We start from the raw sequence: 17,954 nt of genomic DNA, 5'->3' as shown, positions 1-17,954 counted from the left end.
TTTTGTTCTCAGGTTTAATTTAAGAGACTTCACAAAAAAAAAACATGGCATTTACCATTTGGGAATTAACAGTCGTTTTAGAGTCATGGCCCTCACTTTCCATGGTATTTTTCAGCAAATAACAGAGGATAAGCTCCAATTAGAAACTACAAATAGGATTGTGCAAATAGGGAATCACAAATATGTGAGGAACACTGCTCATTATCCTGCTATCAACCTCCAACCTGACTGAGTCATGACAGCAAGTTCCAGTAGAAATCCTGCAGGGGGCAGCAGCACCCACAAGTGTTAGTTGTCATGAATGTTCATCAATCAATCAATCAATCACATTTTATTTATATAGCAAGTCCAGTATTCGTGTAAGATGTGGCCTTATATCACTATATTGCACTCATGTTCCACACCACTCGACCTCCTGCGGCTCCGATTGGCTCCGGTGGTACTCGTCGGTCCCGTTGCGTTGATCTGACGAGATGCTCTTGAGAGGGAGCGGACAGTCCCCGTTGTGCTCCGTCCTGCAGATGATTGCACTTTCATCTGGAGAGTGATTATAAAAATGATGACTCGTCACCACTCGTTAGATTATAAGACACTGCAGAGGATGGAAAATATGATTTACGATCTTAAAAGTGTCACTTCCCACCTCGCGGATTTCAAACGCACATTTAGTGCCGTAGTAAGGCCGTCAGAGCTATTTTCACGGTTTGTGGGCTTATAGGTTAAGTAGTAGAAGAACTTTCACGTACGATAATGACAAAGACTCAAACAAAGGACATTTTCCTAATTAGCAAGTTTTAGGTGGCTTTGTAAATTTAACCTATAGTTTCAATTAATGTCCTTTTTTTTAGAGCACTTCCATTTTTATTTTATTTTGTTAACGAAAATGTTTTTTCAATTGTAGTTTTAGGTATTTCACTACTTTGTTAAAGCAACACTGTGTCATGTCAGTTTTTGCTGATTATGGCGGCGCCATGTGGACAAAAGCGGTAGTGTTTTGACAAAAATTCTACATTTTGGGGATTTCGAACAGTAACAAAGCCAAATGTCTCATCAAGGATTACTGAATAATTACCATTGTGTTGTTTATTACCCAGGTTAAGTAGAGTAAACTGGCAGGATTTCGTCACGTCACTCTTTTGACACTGGTCGAACGTTTTGTGCATCTGTAGGGCAGGTCCCGGCAAACTGTCTGTGATGGTCCTCGCCTCAGGAATGGCAATGTTTGACCTGGCTGTGGACACCACATGTAGAATTCAATTGGGGGTTATCTTTTTTTTAAAACTTTCATTTAAATAAAGGACTTGAATCAGTACTTTTACCGGACTTTAGTTACACAAGTATCAATACTGTACTTCTACCCGTGGCATTGCTGCCACACACACACACACACCAAAAAAAAGTTCAATATATACCTATTTTTAAACAATTGGCCTCATTATTTTTTTACATGCAAGAAAAGTTCTCTTACGTTCGCTCAGGCTTTGTTTCATTTGGCAGGACAAAAATGTGCAAAATACGAGTCCGTCAAATTGCCTCCAAATCTTAACGTGGCCACAGGCGATTGTGTAAGGTTTTTCACACACCCACACCCAACCCTTCCCACACACGAAATTGGCATTCACAGTAAATGTCAGTCAAAACAACCCGCCGCACACTCGTAGGCGACGTTATGAGTCAGCTGCCGGTGTGATATGTGCGTCACATGACCGCCGCATTGTTGTGTCAAGTTGAAAATGCGCAGGATGTGGTTTCCCGCTTTCAGTTTGTCATCTTGCTAGGATTTAATGTGCACGAAAAAGGAGAATGACGAGAATGACATGCGCTTTTGGGTGTCCTGAAGTCAAAAGTCATCGGGCACGTACTGCATATTCAGTTGTAACGAATTTGAGGGTGTTTGATTATTATTATTTTAAATATGGGCCTACTGTATATCCACAGTAAAGGAAGCAGTGGGAGAATGTCTGGCAAGCAGCCTTAAAGGGAAAGCCACCCCAAACACATTTTTTATTTCAAGAATATGTTCTATGCAAACCCACTAGTTGAAACAAGGCATTCTGATAAATATCACGTTTGTGGAATAAGAGTTAATCCACTCATTTTTAGCCATCTCTGGGGAGCAGCCATTTTGTCATTTCCGTCGACTGAAATGACATCACCACTACTCACAACGACCAATCACGGCTCAGCTTTAGAAAACAGGCCAGCTGTGATTGATCGTTGTGAGCGGTTGTGATGTCATTTCAGTCGACAGAAATGACAAAATGGCCGCCCCCCTGAGATGGCTAAAAACGGGTGCATTTTGCTGCTCAATTCACATTGCACAAACGCAATATAAATCAGAATGCCGTGTTTCAACTCGTGGGCCTGCTGTGAAGATATTCTTGATAAAAAAAAAATATGTTTGGGTTGATTTCCACTTTAAATGGATGGTTTGAAAAGAAGCAAGTGTTCGAAACATTGCATTCATTACGCACCTGGTTTGTATGATTTGCATTTGGCCCTCCAGCACATCAACCAGAAAACAATGAGTATGGTCAGCACAAAACCCAGCCACAAGCCTGCAGGTAAAATCCATGGGCACCCTGCGAAAGCAAAGGTGCTGTTAAAAGGGCTAGGCAATATGACCTAGAATAAAAGCCCCCCCCCCCGACCGGGCCCGCCCCCCTCCCCACACACACACACAAATCCGATTTCCGACAGTAAACCCCCGACATAGCGGGTTCTGGGTTGACAGTCCCGTTATTTTTGCAGATTGTTTGTATGCAATGCATCCGAGCTGTAAGTCTATTTTGTTCTGGCTCATGTTTATTTTTGGGTGCAATTCCACTGTCAACCCCCAGATGGAGGCAAACTAGTTTGACACAGTGGTTTGGAATGAGAGTCGCAAACAAGTTACCAAACGCCTCAACGGGAAAATATTGCCTCTTGTTACGAAAGAAATTTCAGGATACGAAAGGTAAAAGTATGGGGTGATCCTCGCGGTATGGGCTGCTACTCGCAGCTCCGGAGTTTCCTGAAGGCAACGTACTCATTGCTGCTGTGCCATTGGCTAGCCTAGCATCTTCCTGGCATCCCATTGGCTAAGATGGGACCTCTACCGTACGTGTCTATGTGTGTAGATGGACAGGTAGATAGATATGCAGTATATGTGATAGATACGTCTGTCTATGCAGTGTCCTCGTCATTTGCCCCTCGGGCCATGAGGTGTTCCGATGAGTTTTACGCGAATTAGAAATGAGGAAAAGAAAAAAAAAAAAGGAGAAAATCGTTTTTTTTGTCCATACTAACAAAGCAAGAGATAGTAGAAAAGTATGAAAAAGGGATGCGTTTGGTTGATCTCGCCAAAGAATATGACCGTAATGTATCGACAGTCGCCACGTTATTAAATCAGTTGTTTACAAAACGCCGGGCAAAAAAACACTTCTGAGAACATGAACCAAAGAGGGCAATTAAAAGGTAAATGAACATCATTTTTATTCTTTATTCTTTGTTTTATACATTATGCACAACCCTCATTTATTGTGCAATAATCTAATTGTAACATGTATTTGTTACATGTTTTGATGCATTTTTATGCTTTATAAAGCATTTATGTCTGAATTTTGGGGGACTTGGAACGGATTAGGGCATTTACATGGAAAACGCGTCTGTACTTACAAAATGTTCTACTTAAGAAATTTCTTCCAGAACCAATTAATTTCGTAAGTAGAGGTACCACTGTATGTAAAAAAAAAAAAAACACTCAACTCAAAGTCATCAGTAAAAGAAAATATAGTTCCATGCAACATAGAAGACCGACTTGAAGACGACAATTCGTGTCAAAATGTTCCCCCACCGGTTTTGAACTCCCCACAGATGGCGTCGGAGGTGGAGGTTCCTGCCGTTTTCAGCACTCGACCCGAGTCCTCACACCTGTCGGCAACGACACACAATGTCAAACAAATGCCCGTGTATCGCATCAGGTATGCTAAGGCGTTGCAGTCCCCGTTAAATTTGTAGTTTAAAAAAAAATGTATGATACACTAATTAACTTGCCCGTATATTTGTGTGATAGGAATGGGAACTTGCTCGTGAAAACATTGCCTGCATTATGATGGCATGCCTGGATTGTCTTTGAATGATCTCAATAGTAGATGCTGGGGCACTGCCCCACCACTCAGCTGAGTCAGAAAATGAGTAATACAAATATTTTGAAATCAAGCAGAAAAAATAGTTGATGAGTAAATTTATTTCGTTCATCTCCTTTGCCTGATTTCGTGACGCGCTTCAAATCTTTACCCATTGAAAAAGTTTGATATGCTTGAAATCCCTTTATATAGTAGATCAGGACCAAGGCGGGGCGCAATATACCGGCGCCCCAAGCCAGCACAGAGAAGTCCATCTTCCCCCGCCGAATCAAATCATGCCGTTAAGTGCACGGCTTTACCATTGTTACAATATATATTGTTTCACAAAACAATGCTTAACCACATTAATACTTTCATATGGGTGAGATCGAAAGCTTGAGGCCAAAATGTAGATAGCACTACGTACCGCGTCGGGTACATTCAAATGGTTAATTGGATCCAAATGATTGTCTTTATTCACATCCTCTTCCAACTCGTTTTTAGTTCATTTGTTTTATGTCAAAATGTGTTTACTGAAAAATAGATATTCAATTGAAAAAAAAAAAAAAAAAATCCAGTTTCTTATTGATAAGAAAACACCTTTTGACAGGATAAGGTACCTGACAGACTGAGTGAGACAACACACACAGAAGACATCTGACCTGGTGTGTGTTTGGCAGGCCGAGTGGGAGTCGGACACGTTGCTGTACGTTCCATTCCCACACGGAGTGCAGATCGTGTCGTTGGCTCCGCTCGCTGTAAAAAAAGCAAAAAAAACACAACAACAACAAAAAATATTTTATTTTCACTTGTGGAAATGTCACTTGATGCTTACACAATTTTTTTTTTTTTTTTTGGGGGGGGGGGGGGGGGGGGGGGCTTACTCTGAACCTTGACCCCTAACCCCGGAGGGCAGTAGGTCGCGGGCATGCAGTGGTCGCAGGGATGGCCGCTGCAGAAGAAGTTCAACGCACACTTGCACACTGTGTCCTTGTCAGCCGTGCACGCCTCCTCCGTAATCTGGTGGTTGCCTGGAAGCAAAATGGCAGATCTGGGCATTTCGCTACAAATTGAGCGTCCATTATTCGTCATTCCCTCTTTTGTCATTTTGCCTTTTTTTCCCGGGGTAAAAAAAATGGTACATACTATAGGCCGGTCCGCCTCTAATTTTAAACAGGCGTCCGTTGGCGATTCTGACTAAACTTTCACTAGACCAGAGATGTTTTCTAGCTTCAATAACACAGCGAAAAAAAAAAAAAACATGGATCCCAGCGCAGTATGCTGCGGGAGGTCCCCAAATTTAATCATTATATTTATAAACAATTTACATTATAAATGTTGAGTTTTGCCATTACAACAATAATAGTTAAATACGTCAAGTAAAAAAGACTGCCTTTTTTTTTAAATATTTTATTTTTTAAATTATTTCAAATATTATTAAGTATTGTATTTAAGTAAAAGATGTTGTCTTTATTTTATTTTAAGTAAAAACAAACTTTATTCTTCAATTAAAAACAAAAAAGCACTTCCATTTAAGTGGCAAAACTGGGTGTTTATGTTAAGCAGGGTTGTCGTTATCTGTTGAATGTAACTACTAAAGTAACTTTCAAAATCAAGTAATAAGTAAAGTAACTAAGTTACTTTTTAAAGCAAGTGATCAATAAAGTAACTAAGTTACTTTTTAAAGCAAGTGATCAATAAAGTAACTGTTACTTTTTAAAGCAAGTAATCATACAGTAACTAAGCTACTTTTTAAACAAGTAGTCAGTAAAGTAAATAAGTTAGTTTTAAAACCAAGCAATCAGTAAAGTTACTTTTTAAAGCTTGTAATCAGCAAAGTAAGAAAGTTACTTTTTATACAAGTAGTCAGTAAAGTAAATGCGGTACTTTTAAAATCAAGCAATCGTTCAAGTAACTTAGTTACTTTTTAAAGCAAGTGAACAATAAAGTAACTAAGTTACTTTTTAAAAGCACGTAATCATACAGTAACTAAGCTACTTTTGAACCAAGTAGTCAGTAAAGTAAATAATAAGTTTGCTTTAAAATCAAGCAATCAGCAGCTACTTTTTAAAGCATGTAGTCAGTAAAGTAAATAAGTTACTTTTAATATCAAGCGAAGTTACTTTTTAAAGCGAGTAATCAGTGACGTAACTGGTAAGGTAACTGTGGCAACACTGAAGATAAGTTCTGTTTTTTTAAGTGACTCTTTTATTGGCTATTGTCCGTTAAAATGCAGGAATGTGACTTACTGGCACTGCACGACTTGCACACACGGCATCGAGTCAGGTGGTTTGTGGTGGCGGTGTAGAGTCCTCGTCCGCAACCGTCGCACTGAGTCTTGGTGGCGCGCTCGCAGTCGGCTCGCACGAAGCTTCCTGGCGAGGGTGAACACAGAGCACCGAAAAGCGTGAGGCGATCCCGTTTCCGCAGATGCGGCGTGATCTCGGACTGACCTGCCGGGCAGCGATCGCAGCATCTTCCAGCTTTACTCAAGTACTTCTCCTCAGCGTTGCATTTGGCGTCTGCCATTTCCACTCAGATCTCAGAAATTGCTCGGAAGGTTTGCTCTTGCCGTTAAAAGTGCATCCCTGCCTCCTCCCTGATGTGTGCGAAGGAACAAGTTTCCCCACTTCACCTCTGTCGTCCCACACAATGGAAACCACCAGCTGACCCCTCATCTTGCCATTTCGCCATCTCATTTGCTCTCTTTTTTTTTTTTTTTTGGTCCCCTCTTATTTCCTTCCTGCCCCCCGCCACCCCACTTTGTTGGCGCGGTGCAACCTGCAAGTGTTTCCGCCGCCACTGTCGGACCCGAGAGATGTTGTTGATGTTGGCTGCGTAGACACACAATGAGACACTATTACACCCTTTTCCTCTCTGTCCATCATCGCCTATTGTGTCCACTGCACCTTTGTCCCCTCGGCCACACAACCGTACGCTGATTTGGTGCACTTTTCTTTTGTCTTTCCCGTCATCCATTTCAGCCATATGATAAATAGACCGATAAAATTGCTTTGCTTGCGTGTGTGCTATATCAGGGAGCAGGCACGTGAGAAGGAAGTCAATTCATCAGAAAGGGAGAGAGTGATGTTGGGGTGGCTTGTTTAACTGTTACTGATATTGGATCACAATGATTGTGTTTTGTTCAGTCATTCCCATTTTACCGCTTTGCACAAGACTCTCAAAATAGGATAGTCAGCTAGCTACACGCTAGCACTTTGACATTAATATTAAGACGTTAGCATGCCAAAAGTGTGCTTCAATTCAAAAAGCACTGTGGTACTGTTTGACCGCATGCAATGTTTCCTAGCTCAAAAAAAATGGCGGCCAAGTCCTAACAACATAGTCAGCTAGCTACACGCTAGCACTCTGGCCTTAATATTAAGACATTAGCATGCCAAAAGTGTGTTTCAATTCAAAATGCACTGTGGGATTGTTTGACCGCATGCAATGTTTCCTAGCTCGAAAAAAATGGCGGCTAAGTCCTAACAACATAGTCAGCTAGCTACACGCTAGCACTTTGGCATTAATATTAAGACATTAGCATGCCAAAAGTGTGTTTCAATTCAAAAAGCACTGTGGTACTGTTTGACCGCATGCAATGTTTCACTTCCAGAGCAGCACTTGTAGCACTGAGTGCGGCAACTAGCTTACGCTGGGGGTCAGCATCTCTGAGTAAGATGTCTTTTACTGAAAGTTTTTGAATGTTTTTGTCATTTGTTATTAAATAAATGTTGATTGTGAACTGCTATATTGGAGTGTAGCGGTTTGGAGGTGATGTATTGGAAGATATTTGCTTTTTGTTTTCGTAATAATGGTATTCATCATCCTCAGATATACAAATACCTGTGTCTCTTATTTAATGCCTCACACTGTAATATTGTATTTTTGTATATTATTTTGTGACGTAATGACATTTAAAGCCCTTATCCCAATGAGCGACGATTGTTTTACAATAAGCACATGTTGTTTTTTTCTCAGTGTTTGTTCAAGGTTGCTTGTATTGTTGGAATTATTCTCAAGTGTTTTCTTGTCACTTTAAAAATGAGACGTTGATCTGGGGGTATCGATTGCACAAAGAGGGGAAAGTTCCTGGCATTCGCACAACCGGTGGCCAAACATTGGCAGCAGACTTTGACATCATCGCTTTACTTTGTGCCACAAGCGCTCTTAGACCAGCTGGAGCACAACACATCTCTCAATGGAGTTGACATTTTGTATCATGGGGTGAGTTATGATACACTGGATTCAATGCTTAATGTTACAGTGATTTAAACATTTTTTTTTAATCCAGTACAGTCACTTGCTTTATTTGACTTTAAAGTACAGTCCATTTTCACTTACTTTCGTGTTATAATAATTTCGGATTTTTCATTGTAGTTAGTTTTCATTTGATTTGGACATTTTTTTTTCTAATTCAGTTAGTTCTAATTAATGTTTGTTCGTTGTTATTCGTTTTTTTGGGGGAAAATGCTTCGTTTTAGTGTCGTTTTTATTAGTTTTAGTATTAACTTCAGTTTTTATTAAGTTAGTTTTAGTTTAGTTTATAAGCATAAGATGTAGTTTCAGTTAGCTTTTTAAAAGCATTGTTATTTTTAGTTTATTTCATTTGAGTAAATGTTTTTTTCAATTTTAATTTGAGTTATTTTGTTAGTCTTTTAACTATAATAACCTTGTTATTGTGTTTGTTTTCAAACATTTATTTACGTACACTTTATTGAACTTTTATGTTTGGTACTTTTTAATTTAATCATTATTTAAGTGTGGCGGCACGGTGGTCGACTGGTTAGCACGTCCGCCTCACAGTTCAGAGGTCGTGGGTTCGGTCCCGGCCCCGGCCTCCCCGCGTGGAGTTTGCATGTTCTCCCCGTGCTTGCGTGGGTTTTCTCCGGGTACTCCGGCTTCCTCCCACATTCCAAAACCATGCATGGTAAGTTGATTGGATACTCTAAATTGCCCTTAGGTGTGATTGTGAGTGAGTTTGTCTCTGTGTGCCCTGCGATCGGCTGGCAACCAATTCGGGGTGTCCCCCGCCCACTGCCCGAAGACAGCTGGGATAGGCTCCAGCACGCCCCGCGACGCTTGTGAGGAGAAGCGGTCTAGATAATGGATGGAGGGGCATTATTTAAGTGCATTTTTTTTTCATATATATTAAAAAGGAAGTCAACCCAAACATATTTTTTTTCAAGAACATACGCCTCACCTGTTTCCTGAAGCTGAGCTATGATTGATCGTTATCTGAGCGCAGAGGGTGTGTGGTGTCATTTTCAGTCGACAAGAGTGACAAAATGGCCGCCCCCAGAGATGGCTAAAAATAAGTGCATTTTGCTGCTTAACTCACATTTCATATTAATCATATTGCCTTGTTTCAACTAGCGGGCCAGCAAAGAACATATTCTTGCAAAAAAAAAAAAAAGATTGTATTGACTTCTGCTTTAAGTGCAAAGTTAATGTTGAAATTAGTCATAATGTTGTATGTAGTGGCTTACAATAATATTACCAGTAAATGCGCTATTGAATATGCTATTTAGGCTTAGTATCACATGTTTGCCTGTATTTGCTTTGATTTGTTTGGCACAAAAGCAAACATGACCTAAATGTTGACAATCGGATCTAACTTAGACTCTCTCGCTCGTGTCCTAGTTTTCTGTGCTTGGTTGCCTTTGAGCCCCGGAGTCGGTTCAACCCGGAGCTTCTGATGCACGGCATCAGCAACAGAAAAGGTAAGAGCTCTGCTCACTACTAGGCCAGAGGTAATCTCTCTCTCTCTCTCTCGCTCCTTATTGCCACCTTCTCTGATCACTCTCTACTCAAACAAAGGGTGTTGTGTCAAATAGGGGTGTCAATCAATGCCAATACAATATGTGTGTACAGTCCTCGCGAAAATGCATCAGTACTACACACCGATAACACTTTACCAGCCGGACATACTGTATACCTTCCAGAAAGGAGTTTTCATATATTGCATCCGACTTGCTGTTCCCACACTGGGGATGTCAGCGCCAAATGGTGCTCATTGGTTCTGATTGAGCTGTGTGAACTCTGCCTAGTAACAAGCGGCCGGGCAGTTTGTGGTGCTGCGTCTGCTCGCTAATAAATAATTCATTTAGTTTGTGAAATTTTGCAGTATGCTTTTATTGTTAGCTTCGTGATGTGTATGGCCCAAAATGATTCTTACTCAGGCCAATGTTTGAGTAAAAGTGATGGTTTTGATTTGGTCATAGCGTATCACCGGGCCGGAAATGACACAAGGAAGTGGTGGGAAAAAAAAACCTACCATAAAAAGTTCCATATCTAAAATGCACCAACTACATTCGAAGCCCGACTGCAAATAACCAAAATTCAGGAAATGACACTTCAAAATGGTTGATAATTACCTATAGATCCCACAAGATGGTGACAAAGGTTAACTTTTTCTAACTAAGCTCCTCACGGCAGCATAGTTTCTTGGCAACCGCATGCACTAAGCAATACTGTATTGCTATTGCTTTGGCAAGCATTAAAATATCAAATAGGAGTTTTTCCAGTCAATGAAGGAAGGAAGGACCAGGCCTGTTCTAATCATAGCTCACCGGTGAAGTGGTCATTTGAAAATGTTTGTTTTTTTTCAGAGATTTATAGAAATAAACTGTTGCATAATCATATTTCCCGTATCTGTTTCCTAAATCGTTGTTGATAATTATTCAGAGAAATCATGAACCTGATGAGTGTTTCCACATATATAAATATCATTAAATATTATCAGGAATGCTCACTAACACCTTTTTTCAAACCGATACCAGTACGATTATTCCCTCTGAGTACTCGCCGATACTGACTACCGATGCCTTGTAGTACTTTCGATATATAACATTTCATCTACCACAATGACAAAACTCTGTAAACAAAGACTTTCTGACGCAGATGATGATTCACCAACGTCATTTGGCCACATTATAGCGCCACCTACTGCCGAGGAGGCTCAATGTCAGATTTTCTTTGCCTTAAGTATTGGTGGCTGGTATTGGCAGCCTCCACGAGTGCCCGATGGCCCCCCAAAAAATAGAGCTGGTATCATACTCGCCCATCCCTAATTATTACCATGTAATTCTAGGTGACGTAATCAAATGTTTTATTTCAGAAGCGTGTAACCTTAGAATTGCGTAAAAGACACAAATTGCACATTTGAGGACTAAAGGAGTTTGGAATTTGAAGGTGTCGATGTCCCTAACTTTGTCCTTTGCCAGTGTCCTGCGGCAGGAACATATTTCCTGAACCCGAGGGGCACCTGTCCAGCCCGGGATACCCCGATTCGCCCCCAGTTCACCCCGTGTCCTGCCAGTACATCATCTCTGTGAAATCTGGCTTCACCATCTCCCTCAACTTCACGGACAACTTCCACATCGAGAGCGCGTCGACGCCACAAGATGTGACCTGTCCGTATCACTGGCTTCAGGTAAGCGCAGGCCAGAAACGTCCACGCCTGTCGGTTGACCGTCTTTGAACTTCTTCTTCCGCTTCCCCCTTGTTAGCTGACCATCCCGGGCAGCGAGCCCGTGAAGCTGTGTGGCGACACGAGCCCAGGTGTGATCGACACCAACTCCAGCAGGGTCACCCTGGACTACCACACGGATGACAAAGGCCTGAGTAAAGGCTGGAGCCTGGACTACAGCGCGCGCCGTGAGTGGATTCATACGCGAGCGCACACAGGCTCTCACCTCATTGTGACCTTTGATTTTGCTCTGCGGCGTCTCCAGGAGTCAAGTGTCCACATCCCGGCACGGTGGCTAACGGCGGAGTGCCCCCTTTACTGACAGACTTCTTCTACGGGGATTTCTTCTTTGTGCGATGTCACCAACAACACAAACTGGTCATGGTATGTTCAAAGCTTCATTTCAAACTCAGCACTTCCTGATTTAACTGTATGACCTCCGCTTTGGAGGTTATGGCAGCTTTCTCAAATTCGACTGTGGCCAGGATTGCAGGAAAAAAAAAGTGTTTTCGGAGTCAATATCACCGCAAGGTGGCTTTAAAGCAACACTGCGTCATATGTCAGTTTTTGTTCATTATGGCGGCGCCGTGTGGACAAAAGCGGTAGTGTTTTGACAATAGTCAACCACATTTCGTGACGTGTCGTCAAATCCTGAGCTCCTGCTGGCCTGCAAGTTGGACTGAATTACGTTTCCATTTCCAGTGGCTATGTGAAAGATGAATAGTGATGAGGTAATGAATCTCATTTTGTTCAAACAATACTTTTGTTTTTTTGGTTTGTTTTGGGGCTTCTGCCATGACACCAGTTATAGCGCGCGGACGTTCGAATCGACTTCCGTCCTTATAGCGAAAGGAGGAAGTGAGTATGCCGTAAAGCGATTCAGGACATTTTTTTTTTTTTTTGGGTGCCAGGGTTGCTTCTATCCTCCTCAAAGTTGCTTTGTGCCAGTAAAAGGGAGACAGACTTTGTCAGGTCATGACAAAATTCCCATTCAACTACTGTACTTGTAAGACAATGTTTCATCAAAGGAGTTGTGAAAAACATGTATTAAGGTCGAATTCTTGCCCAGTGCCCTTTAAGATTCTTCCATTTCACCAAAAAAGAATTTGAGATTTTCCTTTGAACTTGATATTGGTTGACTTTATAGGGAAATCAAGTCGAAAATGTCTTTACATGGTATTCTGATGAATATTGGGTTTGTGGAATTTTCATCCATCCCCGCGGGCATTTGAATTTTTTTTTTTTTCATTTGATTATTTATGCCAAATTTCATGTGGCATGTACTGCATATGTTAATTTTCACAAATTGACCTTAGCCTAATTATGCGAGCGATTTGGACTCTTCCAATTCAAAGTGTGAATTGTCTTTGTCAGGATGGTCAAGTGATGGAGAGTTTCTCAACTAGGTGCCAAAAGAACGGACAGTGGCATCGCCGCCTGCCAGAATGCAAACGTATGCTCAGGGCAAAACTGCATAGCGCCTCAATATTGATTGATTGATTGATTGATTGATTGATTGATTATGTGCTTGCTCTGCTTCCTCCCTTGGAGTGATCCACTGCGGAGAACCCGAAAGCTTTCAGAACCAATGGACGAAGTACATATCTGGTTCTCCGAACGAATACCTGTCGGTCATCCAGCATAGCTGTTATTGGCCATTTTACACTCTCGATGGTCACGACAAGGGTGAGATGCTTCACTAGATAGATCATGACAAATATTAGCTCAACTAATGACAAGTACATAAACATTGTGCTTCATGCACAACACAACATTCTGCTGCTCAGTACAAGACTGGCATCCAAGCGGGAATTCAGAGACAGTCCTTCAAATGAGTAAACATTCAGCAAATTGATCGGTCCTGTTCCCCATAGTCAAATGCTAACGCTGATGCTAAACATATTTTTCACCATCTAACTCTCTGTGTCCCCCAGTTAACTTCACTTGTGGAGTAGACGGACAGTGGAGGTCCAATGTGACAAAGGTTGTCACCCCTTTATGCACACCGGGTACTGTATTGCTTTTTCATTCCTTTTTTATTCCACAAACTGCATTAGCAAGAAATGGGTTACGTCGTGCCTTGGACTGATCCTAGGACTGACTGCGAAATAACGCTATATGTTGTCGATAGTTGGGGCGTAACAAAAAACAGCTTGAATCGGAAACATCGGTTCTGATTTAAATGACGCGAGTCGAATCGAACCAAATCGAATTGTTCTAGCTACAGTCATCTTTTTGAAGAAAATGACACATTTACAGTACTGACAAGTTCCTTCGTATTTTAAGACGACTACAAGAAACTCATCGCATCATACCCTCTCGAACTGAGCCGTGGCGTGCCGAATCGGAATCCGGCCGAACTAAACCGAACCGAATCGTGCCATTTTAAAATGAACCATCCGCGAATCGTATCGCATTTCATGTATCGAGATACATGTCAAGTCGACTTTTGTTGGAGAGATGCACACCCGTTGTAGATCCGATATAAATTGTCTATGTTATGATATTGTATTTATTTATTTATCTATTTTATTTCACCTTTATTTAGCCAGGGGGAGCAGATTGGGAGTAAAATTCTTATTTGATTCTCATATAAGCCTTTATCGTTTATATTCTTTGATTTATCGTGCTGCTGTAGAGGGGGTCCTGTAATTTATCTTCCTGCACTTTGTAATACTGGATAAAAGGTAGACATAGTTAAAGTACTTGAGGCATGATTATTTTTTTTTTTTAATGATTTTTTTTTTTTTTTTACTTTTTTGCACTTTTACTGCACTTCTTGAAAAAAGGTTGTACTAGATATTTTGAATATTTGTGTTTTATTTTATTTGTGTTAACCTTTTCATTCATAAACAGTAAAAAATGCAAACATTACATTTGAAGGCGTTTCCAAACTTTTGACAGGTACTGCAATTGTATGGTCTATACAAAATGTGTATTTTATAAATGAATAGAGAACAGACTGCCATTAATTTAATTTTATGGAAAAATATCATATTAGGATATAAAATGACCTAAGGTTTATCCAACAGCTCTCGGACGGCCACAAGGACGCACGCGCCACATCTCCAGCAATGAAAGAATTTTCCATTCATTTCAAATATTTACATGATGTCATTTTGTTGATTTTTTTTTTCTGTTTTTTTATTTATTTATTTTTTTTCCCCCTGTTTTGTCTAGTGTGCGGGCGACCGACAAAATCTGTCCTTGCCCATCAAAGTGCCGCCAAATTGAGTGATGTTCCTGAAGATGCCACCCCGTGGCAAGCGCTTGTGATAGCCTCTCCCGAGATAGCCGGCGCCACGGTGATTAGCGACCGCTGGATCATGACCGCCGCACACGTACTCATTCAAGACGGCGAGCTGCAGGAAGCACAGCGTTTGATGGTAAAGCGGGGTGCACACCGGTGGTGGGTTGTGGATTTGGAGTAGATTGGGTTACTTTTACCCAAGGTTGGGTTGAAGATTGTATTTGGGCGGTCTCAAGGGCGGAAGCTGGTCGCAATTTGTGCTGGGTGAAATCCTTAACCCAATGCGCTGGGTCTGAATAACCTAGCACTGGATCAAGGTTACGTCCGACCCAGCAGTTTTATGAGTGTATCAAACCGATTTAGAAACCCGATGAAGTGAACTCAAGAGCTTTGTCTCTAAATACACCATTCAATTCGCAAACACGATCAACGAGTCTTGCACGAGCGCACCGTCGCTGCCTACGAAAATAGTGCCCTTTATGTCACTCTGGCCACCCCACTGAAAAACATCACTCAGTATCTTGTAGGGAAGTAACGATTCACTCAAGCCCCGATTCGATTTTCAGTTCCCGATTTTCGATTCGATTCGATTTTTTAAAAAATTGCTACCATGCTTGTCCATGCTTTGATCTACACATTCAAAATGTGCTAATGAAAAAACGTTTCAAGACATCACTTTCTAGATGAATTTAATCAACTCAAATTTTCGATTATTTGAATCGATTAATCGGGGCGAGTCGATTTTAAATCGATTTTCAATTTATCGTTACATCCGTAGTGTCTTGTAGAGACATCTGACAATTGGGCTTCAACTGACTTTGATCCAAAAGGGGTGAAACTGCTCCAACCACCCCCCCCCCCGGTTATCGTATACCCAGCTCTAGCCGAGCACTTCCATATTGAACTGACGTTTCTTGTGCCCTCCGTGTTGGCGAGCTGCAGGTATTTGTGGGACAGGCGAACGCTGAACACTTACACGGCAGTCTGGGCGCTGTTTCATTACACATCCATCCTGGTTACCGCAACAGCGACCGCCTCACCTACAACCATGACATCGCCTTGATCAAACTGAGTGAAGAGCTCCGCTTCAGCAAATCTGTCATGCCGCTCTGCTTGCCAACAGATGACGCCATATACCGCAAGGGCACACCGGGGTAAATATTGTTTGCGTGTTTGAACCTCCTCTTTTCAGCCTCCATCAGCCGTCTTGGGTTTGGAAAGAAGAAAATGCTCCAGATGTGCGAGCACGCTGGTGTGCGTTTTCGCTTTGCAACCCGTAAAATTATCAATACTAACTCCTTGCCTATCAGAGCTGGGCATTTTACTACAAAAACAAAATCTGCAGTGTGGGTATCCCTTCCGTCATCCGTCATTCGCCTTTTTTTACCGGGGGTAAAAAAAAAAAAAAAAGTATATACTATAGGCCGGTCCGCGTCTAATTTTAAACGGGCGTCCGTTTTCCACAATAACACGCAAGGCCGTCTCAGTTGAGTGGGAAGCGCGGAATCCAAATCGCATTGGATGCAAAAAGGGATAGTCTTTATGAAGACGTTTAAAGAAGCACTGGGCAAGAATTCGACCTTAGGAAAACATTCTCACAACACTTTTGATGAAACATTGACTTCCAAGTAGTTGAATGGGACTTTTGTCATGCCCCGGCGGGGGGGGGGGTCTGTAGAATTTTTCCAGGCACTAAGATACTTTGAGGAGGATGGGAGCAACCCTGGCACACAAATAAATACAAATGTCCTGAATTGCTTCACGGCCTACTCACTTCCTCCTTTCGCTATAAGGACAGAAGTCGATTCGGACGTCTACGCACTGTTACTGGTGTCATGGCAGAAGCGCAGAAACATACAAAAAAACAAATATTGTTTGAACAAAATTAGATTCATGACCTCATTGCTATTCGTCTTTCACACAGCCACTGGAAATAGAAATGTAATTCAGTCCAACTTGCAGGCCAGCGAGAGCTCAGGATTTCACGATACGTCACGAAATGTGGTTGACTTTTGTCAAAACACTACCGCTTTTGTCCACATGGCGCCGCCATAATAAACAAAAACTGAAATATGACACAGTATTGCTTTAAATAAAATCTGGGCAATCTATATTCCTTTTTTGGGAGATTATCGGTAGGATACTCATCGTTCTGTAGTTGGCCATATATGTTTTTTTCTGTCAGATTTGAAGATGGGGAGCGACTGCTTTGACTTTTCAAGATGGCGGAACCACTTCACACTTGAGGGATAAGTTGACCAAACGGGTTTAGGGTGGAACCGGAGAGTCTGCACTAAACGCAGAGACATCCTTGGCTTTAGAGTTGTTTAGGCTATTCATAGTCTTGTCCGTCCCTACATCAGTTATTTGTGAGAATTCTAAATCGGTCTGCATCGGATTAACGGGGCTGTCAACGCATTCAGGAGGGGAAAAGAGCTGGACAATCTCTTTCACTGACTCAAGAAAAAAGCGGTTTAGAATAGTTGCTAATGTAAACACATCTCTCGCTAGTGTGCCCTTGTCCTGTTTGCATTGACATCCAACCAATTTGTTAATATTCTGCCATATGAGCTCTGCAATAATTTGGGGATTTGTGTTTTTTCTTCTTTTTTTTTTTTTTTTCCAGAATAGTTACAGGCTTCGGCTATTCAGAGACACGGGACCTGATTTATGCCTCAAATCATCTGATGTTCATGCAGATGCCCGTGGTTGACGACGACACTTGCCACATTTCACGCAAAACGGTCATGCAAAGAATAGCGCAAGTGCCACCAATAACAGAAAACATGTTCTGCGCCGGATACCCTGAAGGTGTCAACGACTTGGGCTTCCATGCCGGGACCTTTGCCGTGCAGTACAACGGATCGTACTGGGCTGCGGGCCTCCTCAGCTGGGGCTTGGACCACAGTGTGCCAGGGGAATATAAACACTTCACTAAAGTTATCAACTACATAGACTGGATCAGAAAAACAATGCAGAACAACTGAATTGGTCCGACTTCACAAATGCTGGTATAAAGGCTAACAATGAAGAAAACGATGTCACCGTTGCTGTGGCTGCTTGTCTGTTTCGTGCTCTCGTTTCCCATCGGTAACGCGAAATTGGCCGCGCCCTCGTCTGCTTCTTC

General features: G+C 41.8%; 2 protein-coding genes across 3 annotated transcripts; one reads left to right on the top strand and one right to left on the bottom strand.

The window, feature by feature from the left end:
- On the bottom strand, positions 1-6,793 carry LOC147143246 (tumor necrosis factor receptor superfamily member 5). Of its 2 annotated transcripts, none has more exons than XM_086038974.1 (8): positions 6,560-6,793; positions 6,356-6,481; positions 4,991-5,137; positions 4,769-4,862; positions 3,836-3,912; positions 2,475-2,582; positions 1,073-1,231; positions 1-537 (listed from the first exon to the last, which is right to left on the bottom strand). In XM_086038974.1, the coding sequence occupies exons 1-8, from the start codon at positions 6,633-6,635 to the stop codon at positions 392-394; spliced, it is 933 nt and encodes a 310-aa protein (XP_085895100.1). In that variant the 5' UTR covers positions 6,636-6,793; the 3' UTR covers positions 1-391. The 2 variants fall into 2 exon arrangements, with proteins under 2 accessions (XP_085895100.1, XP_085895102.1); XM_086038976.1 differs by having other exon boundaries at positions 1,091-1,231.
- Positions 6,794-8,221: 1,428 nt separating this feature from the next.
- c1s.2 (complement component 1, s subcomponent .2) lies at positions 8,222-17,876 on the top strand. Its single transcript, XM_086037606.1, has 11 exons — positions 8,222-8,333; positions 9,750-9,829; positions 11,333-11,541; positions 11,618-11,765; positions 11,843-11,961; positions 12,952-13,030; positions 13,129-13,263; positions 13,512-13,586; positions 14,758-14,963; positions 15,770-15,981; positions 17,454-17,876. Exons 1-11 carry the CDS (start codon positions 8,308-8,310, stop codon positions 17,812-17,814), a joined length of 1,650 nt encoding a protein of 549 aa, XP_085893732.1. The 5' UTR covers positions 8,222-8,307; the 3' UTR covers positions 17,815-17,876.
- Positions 17,877-17,954: the final 78 nt, after the last annotated feature.

The sequence above is a fragment of the Filicampus tigris genome, chromosome 8 (genome assembly GCF_054856515.1).
Source record: "Filicampus tigris isolate MCC_2025a chromosome 8, RoL_Ftig_1.0, whole genome shotgun sequence".
Classification (NCBI taxonomy): domain Eukaryota; kingdom Metazoa; phylum Chordata; class Actinopteri; order Syngnathiformes; family Syngnathidae; genus Filicampus; species Filicampus tigris.
The sequence above is the reverse complement of the archived record's forward strand: the minus strand, read 5'-3'. Positions and strand labels throughout refer to the sequence as shown.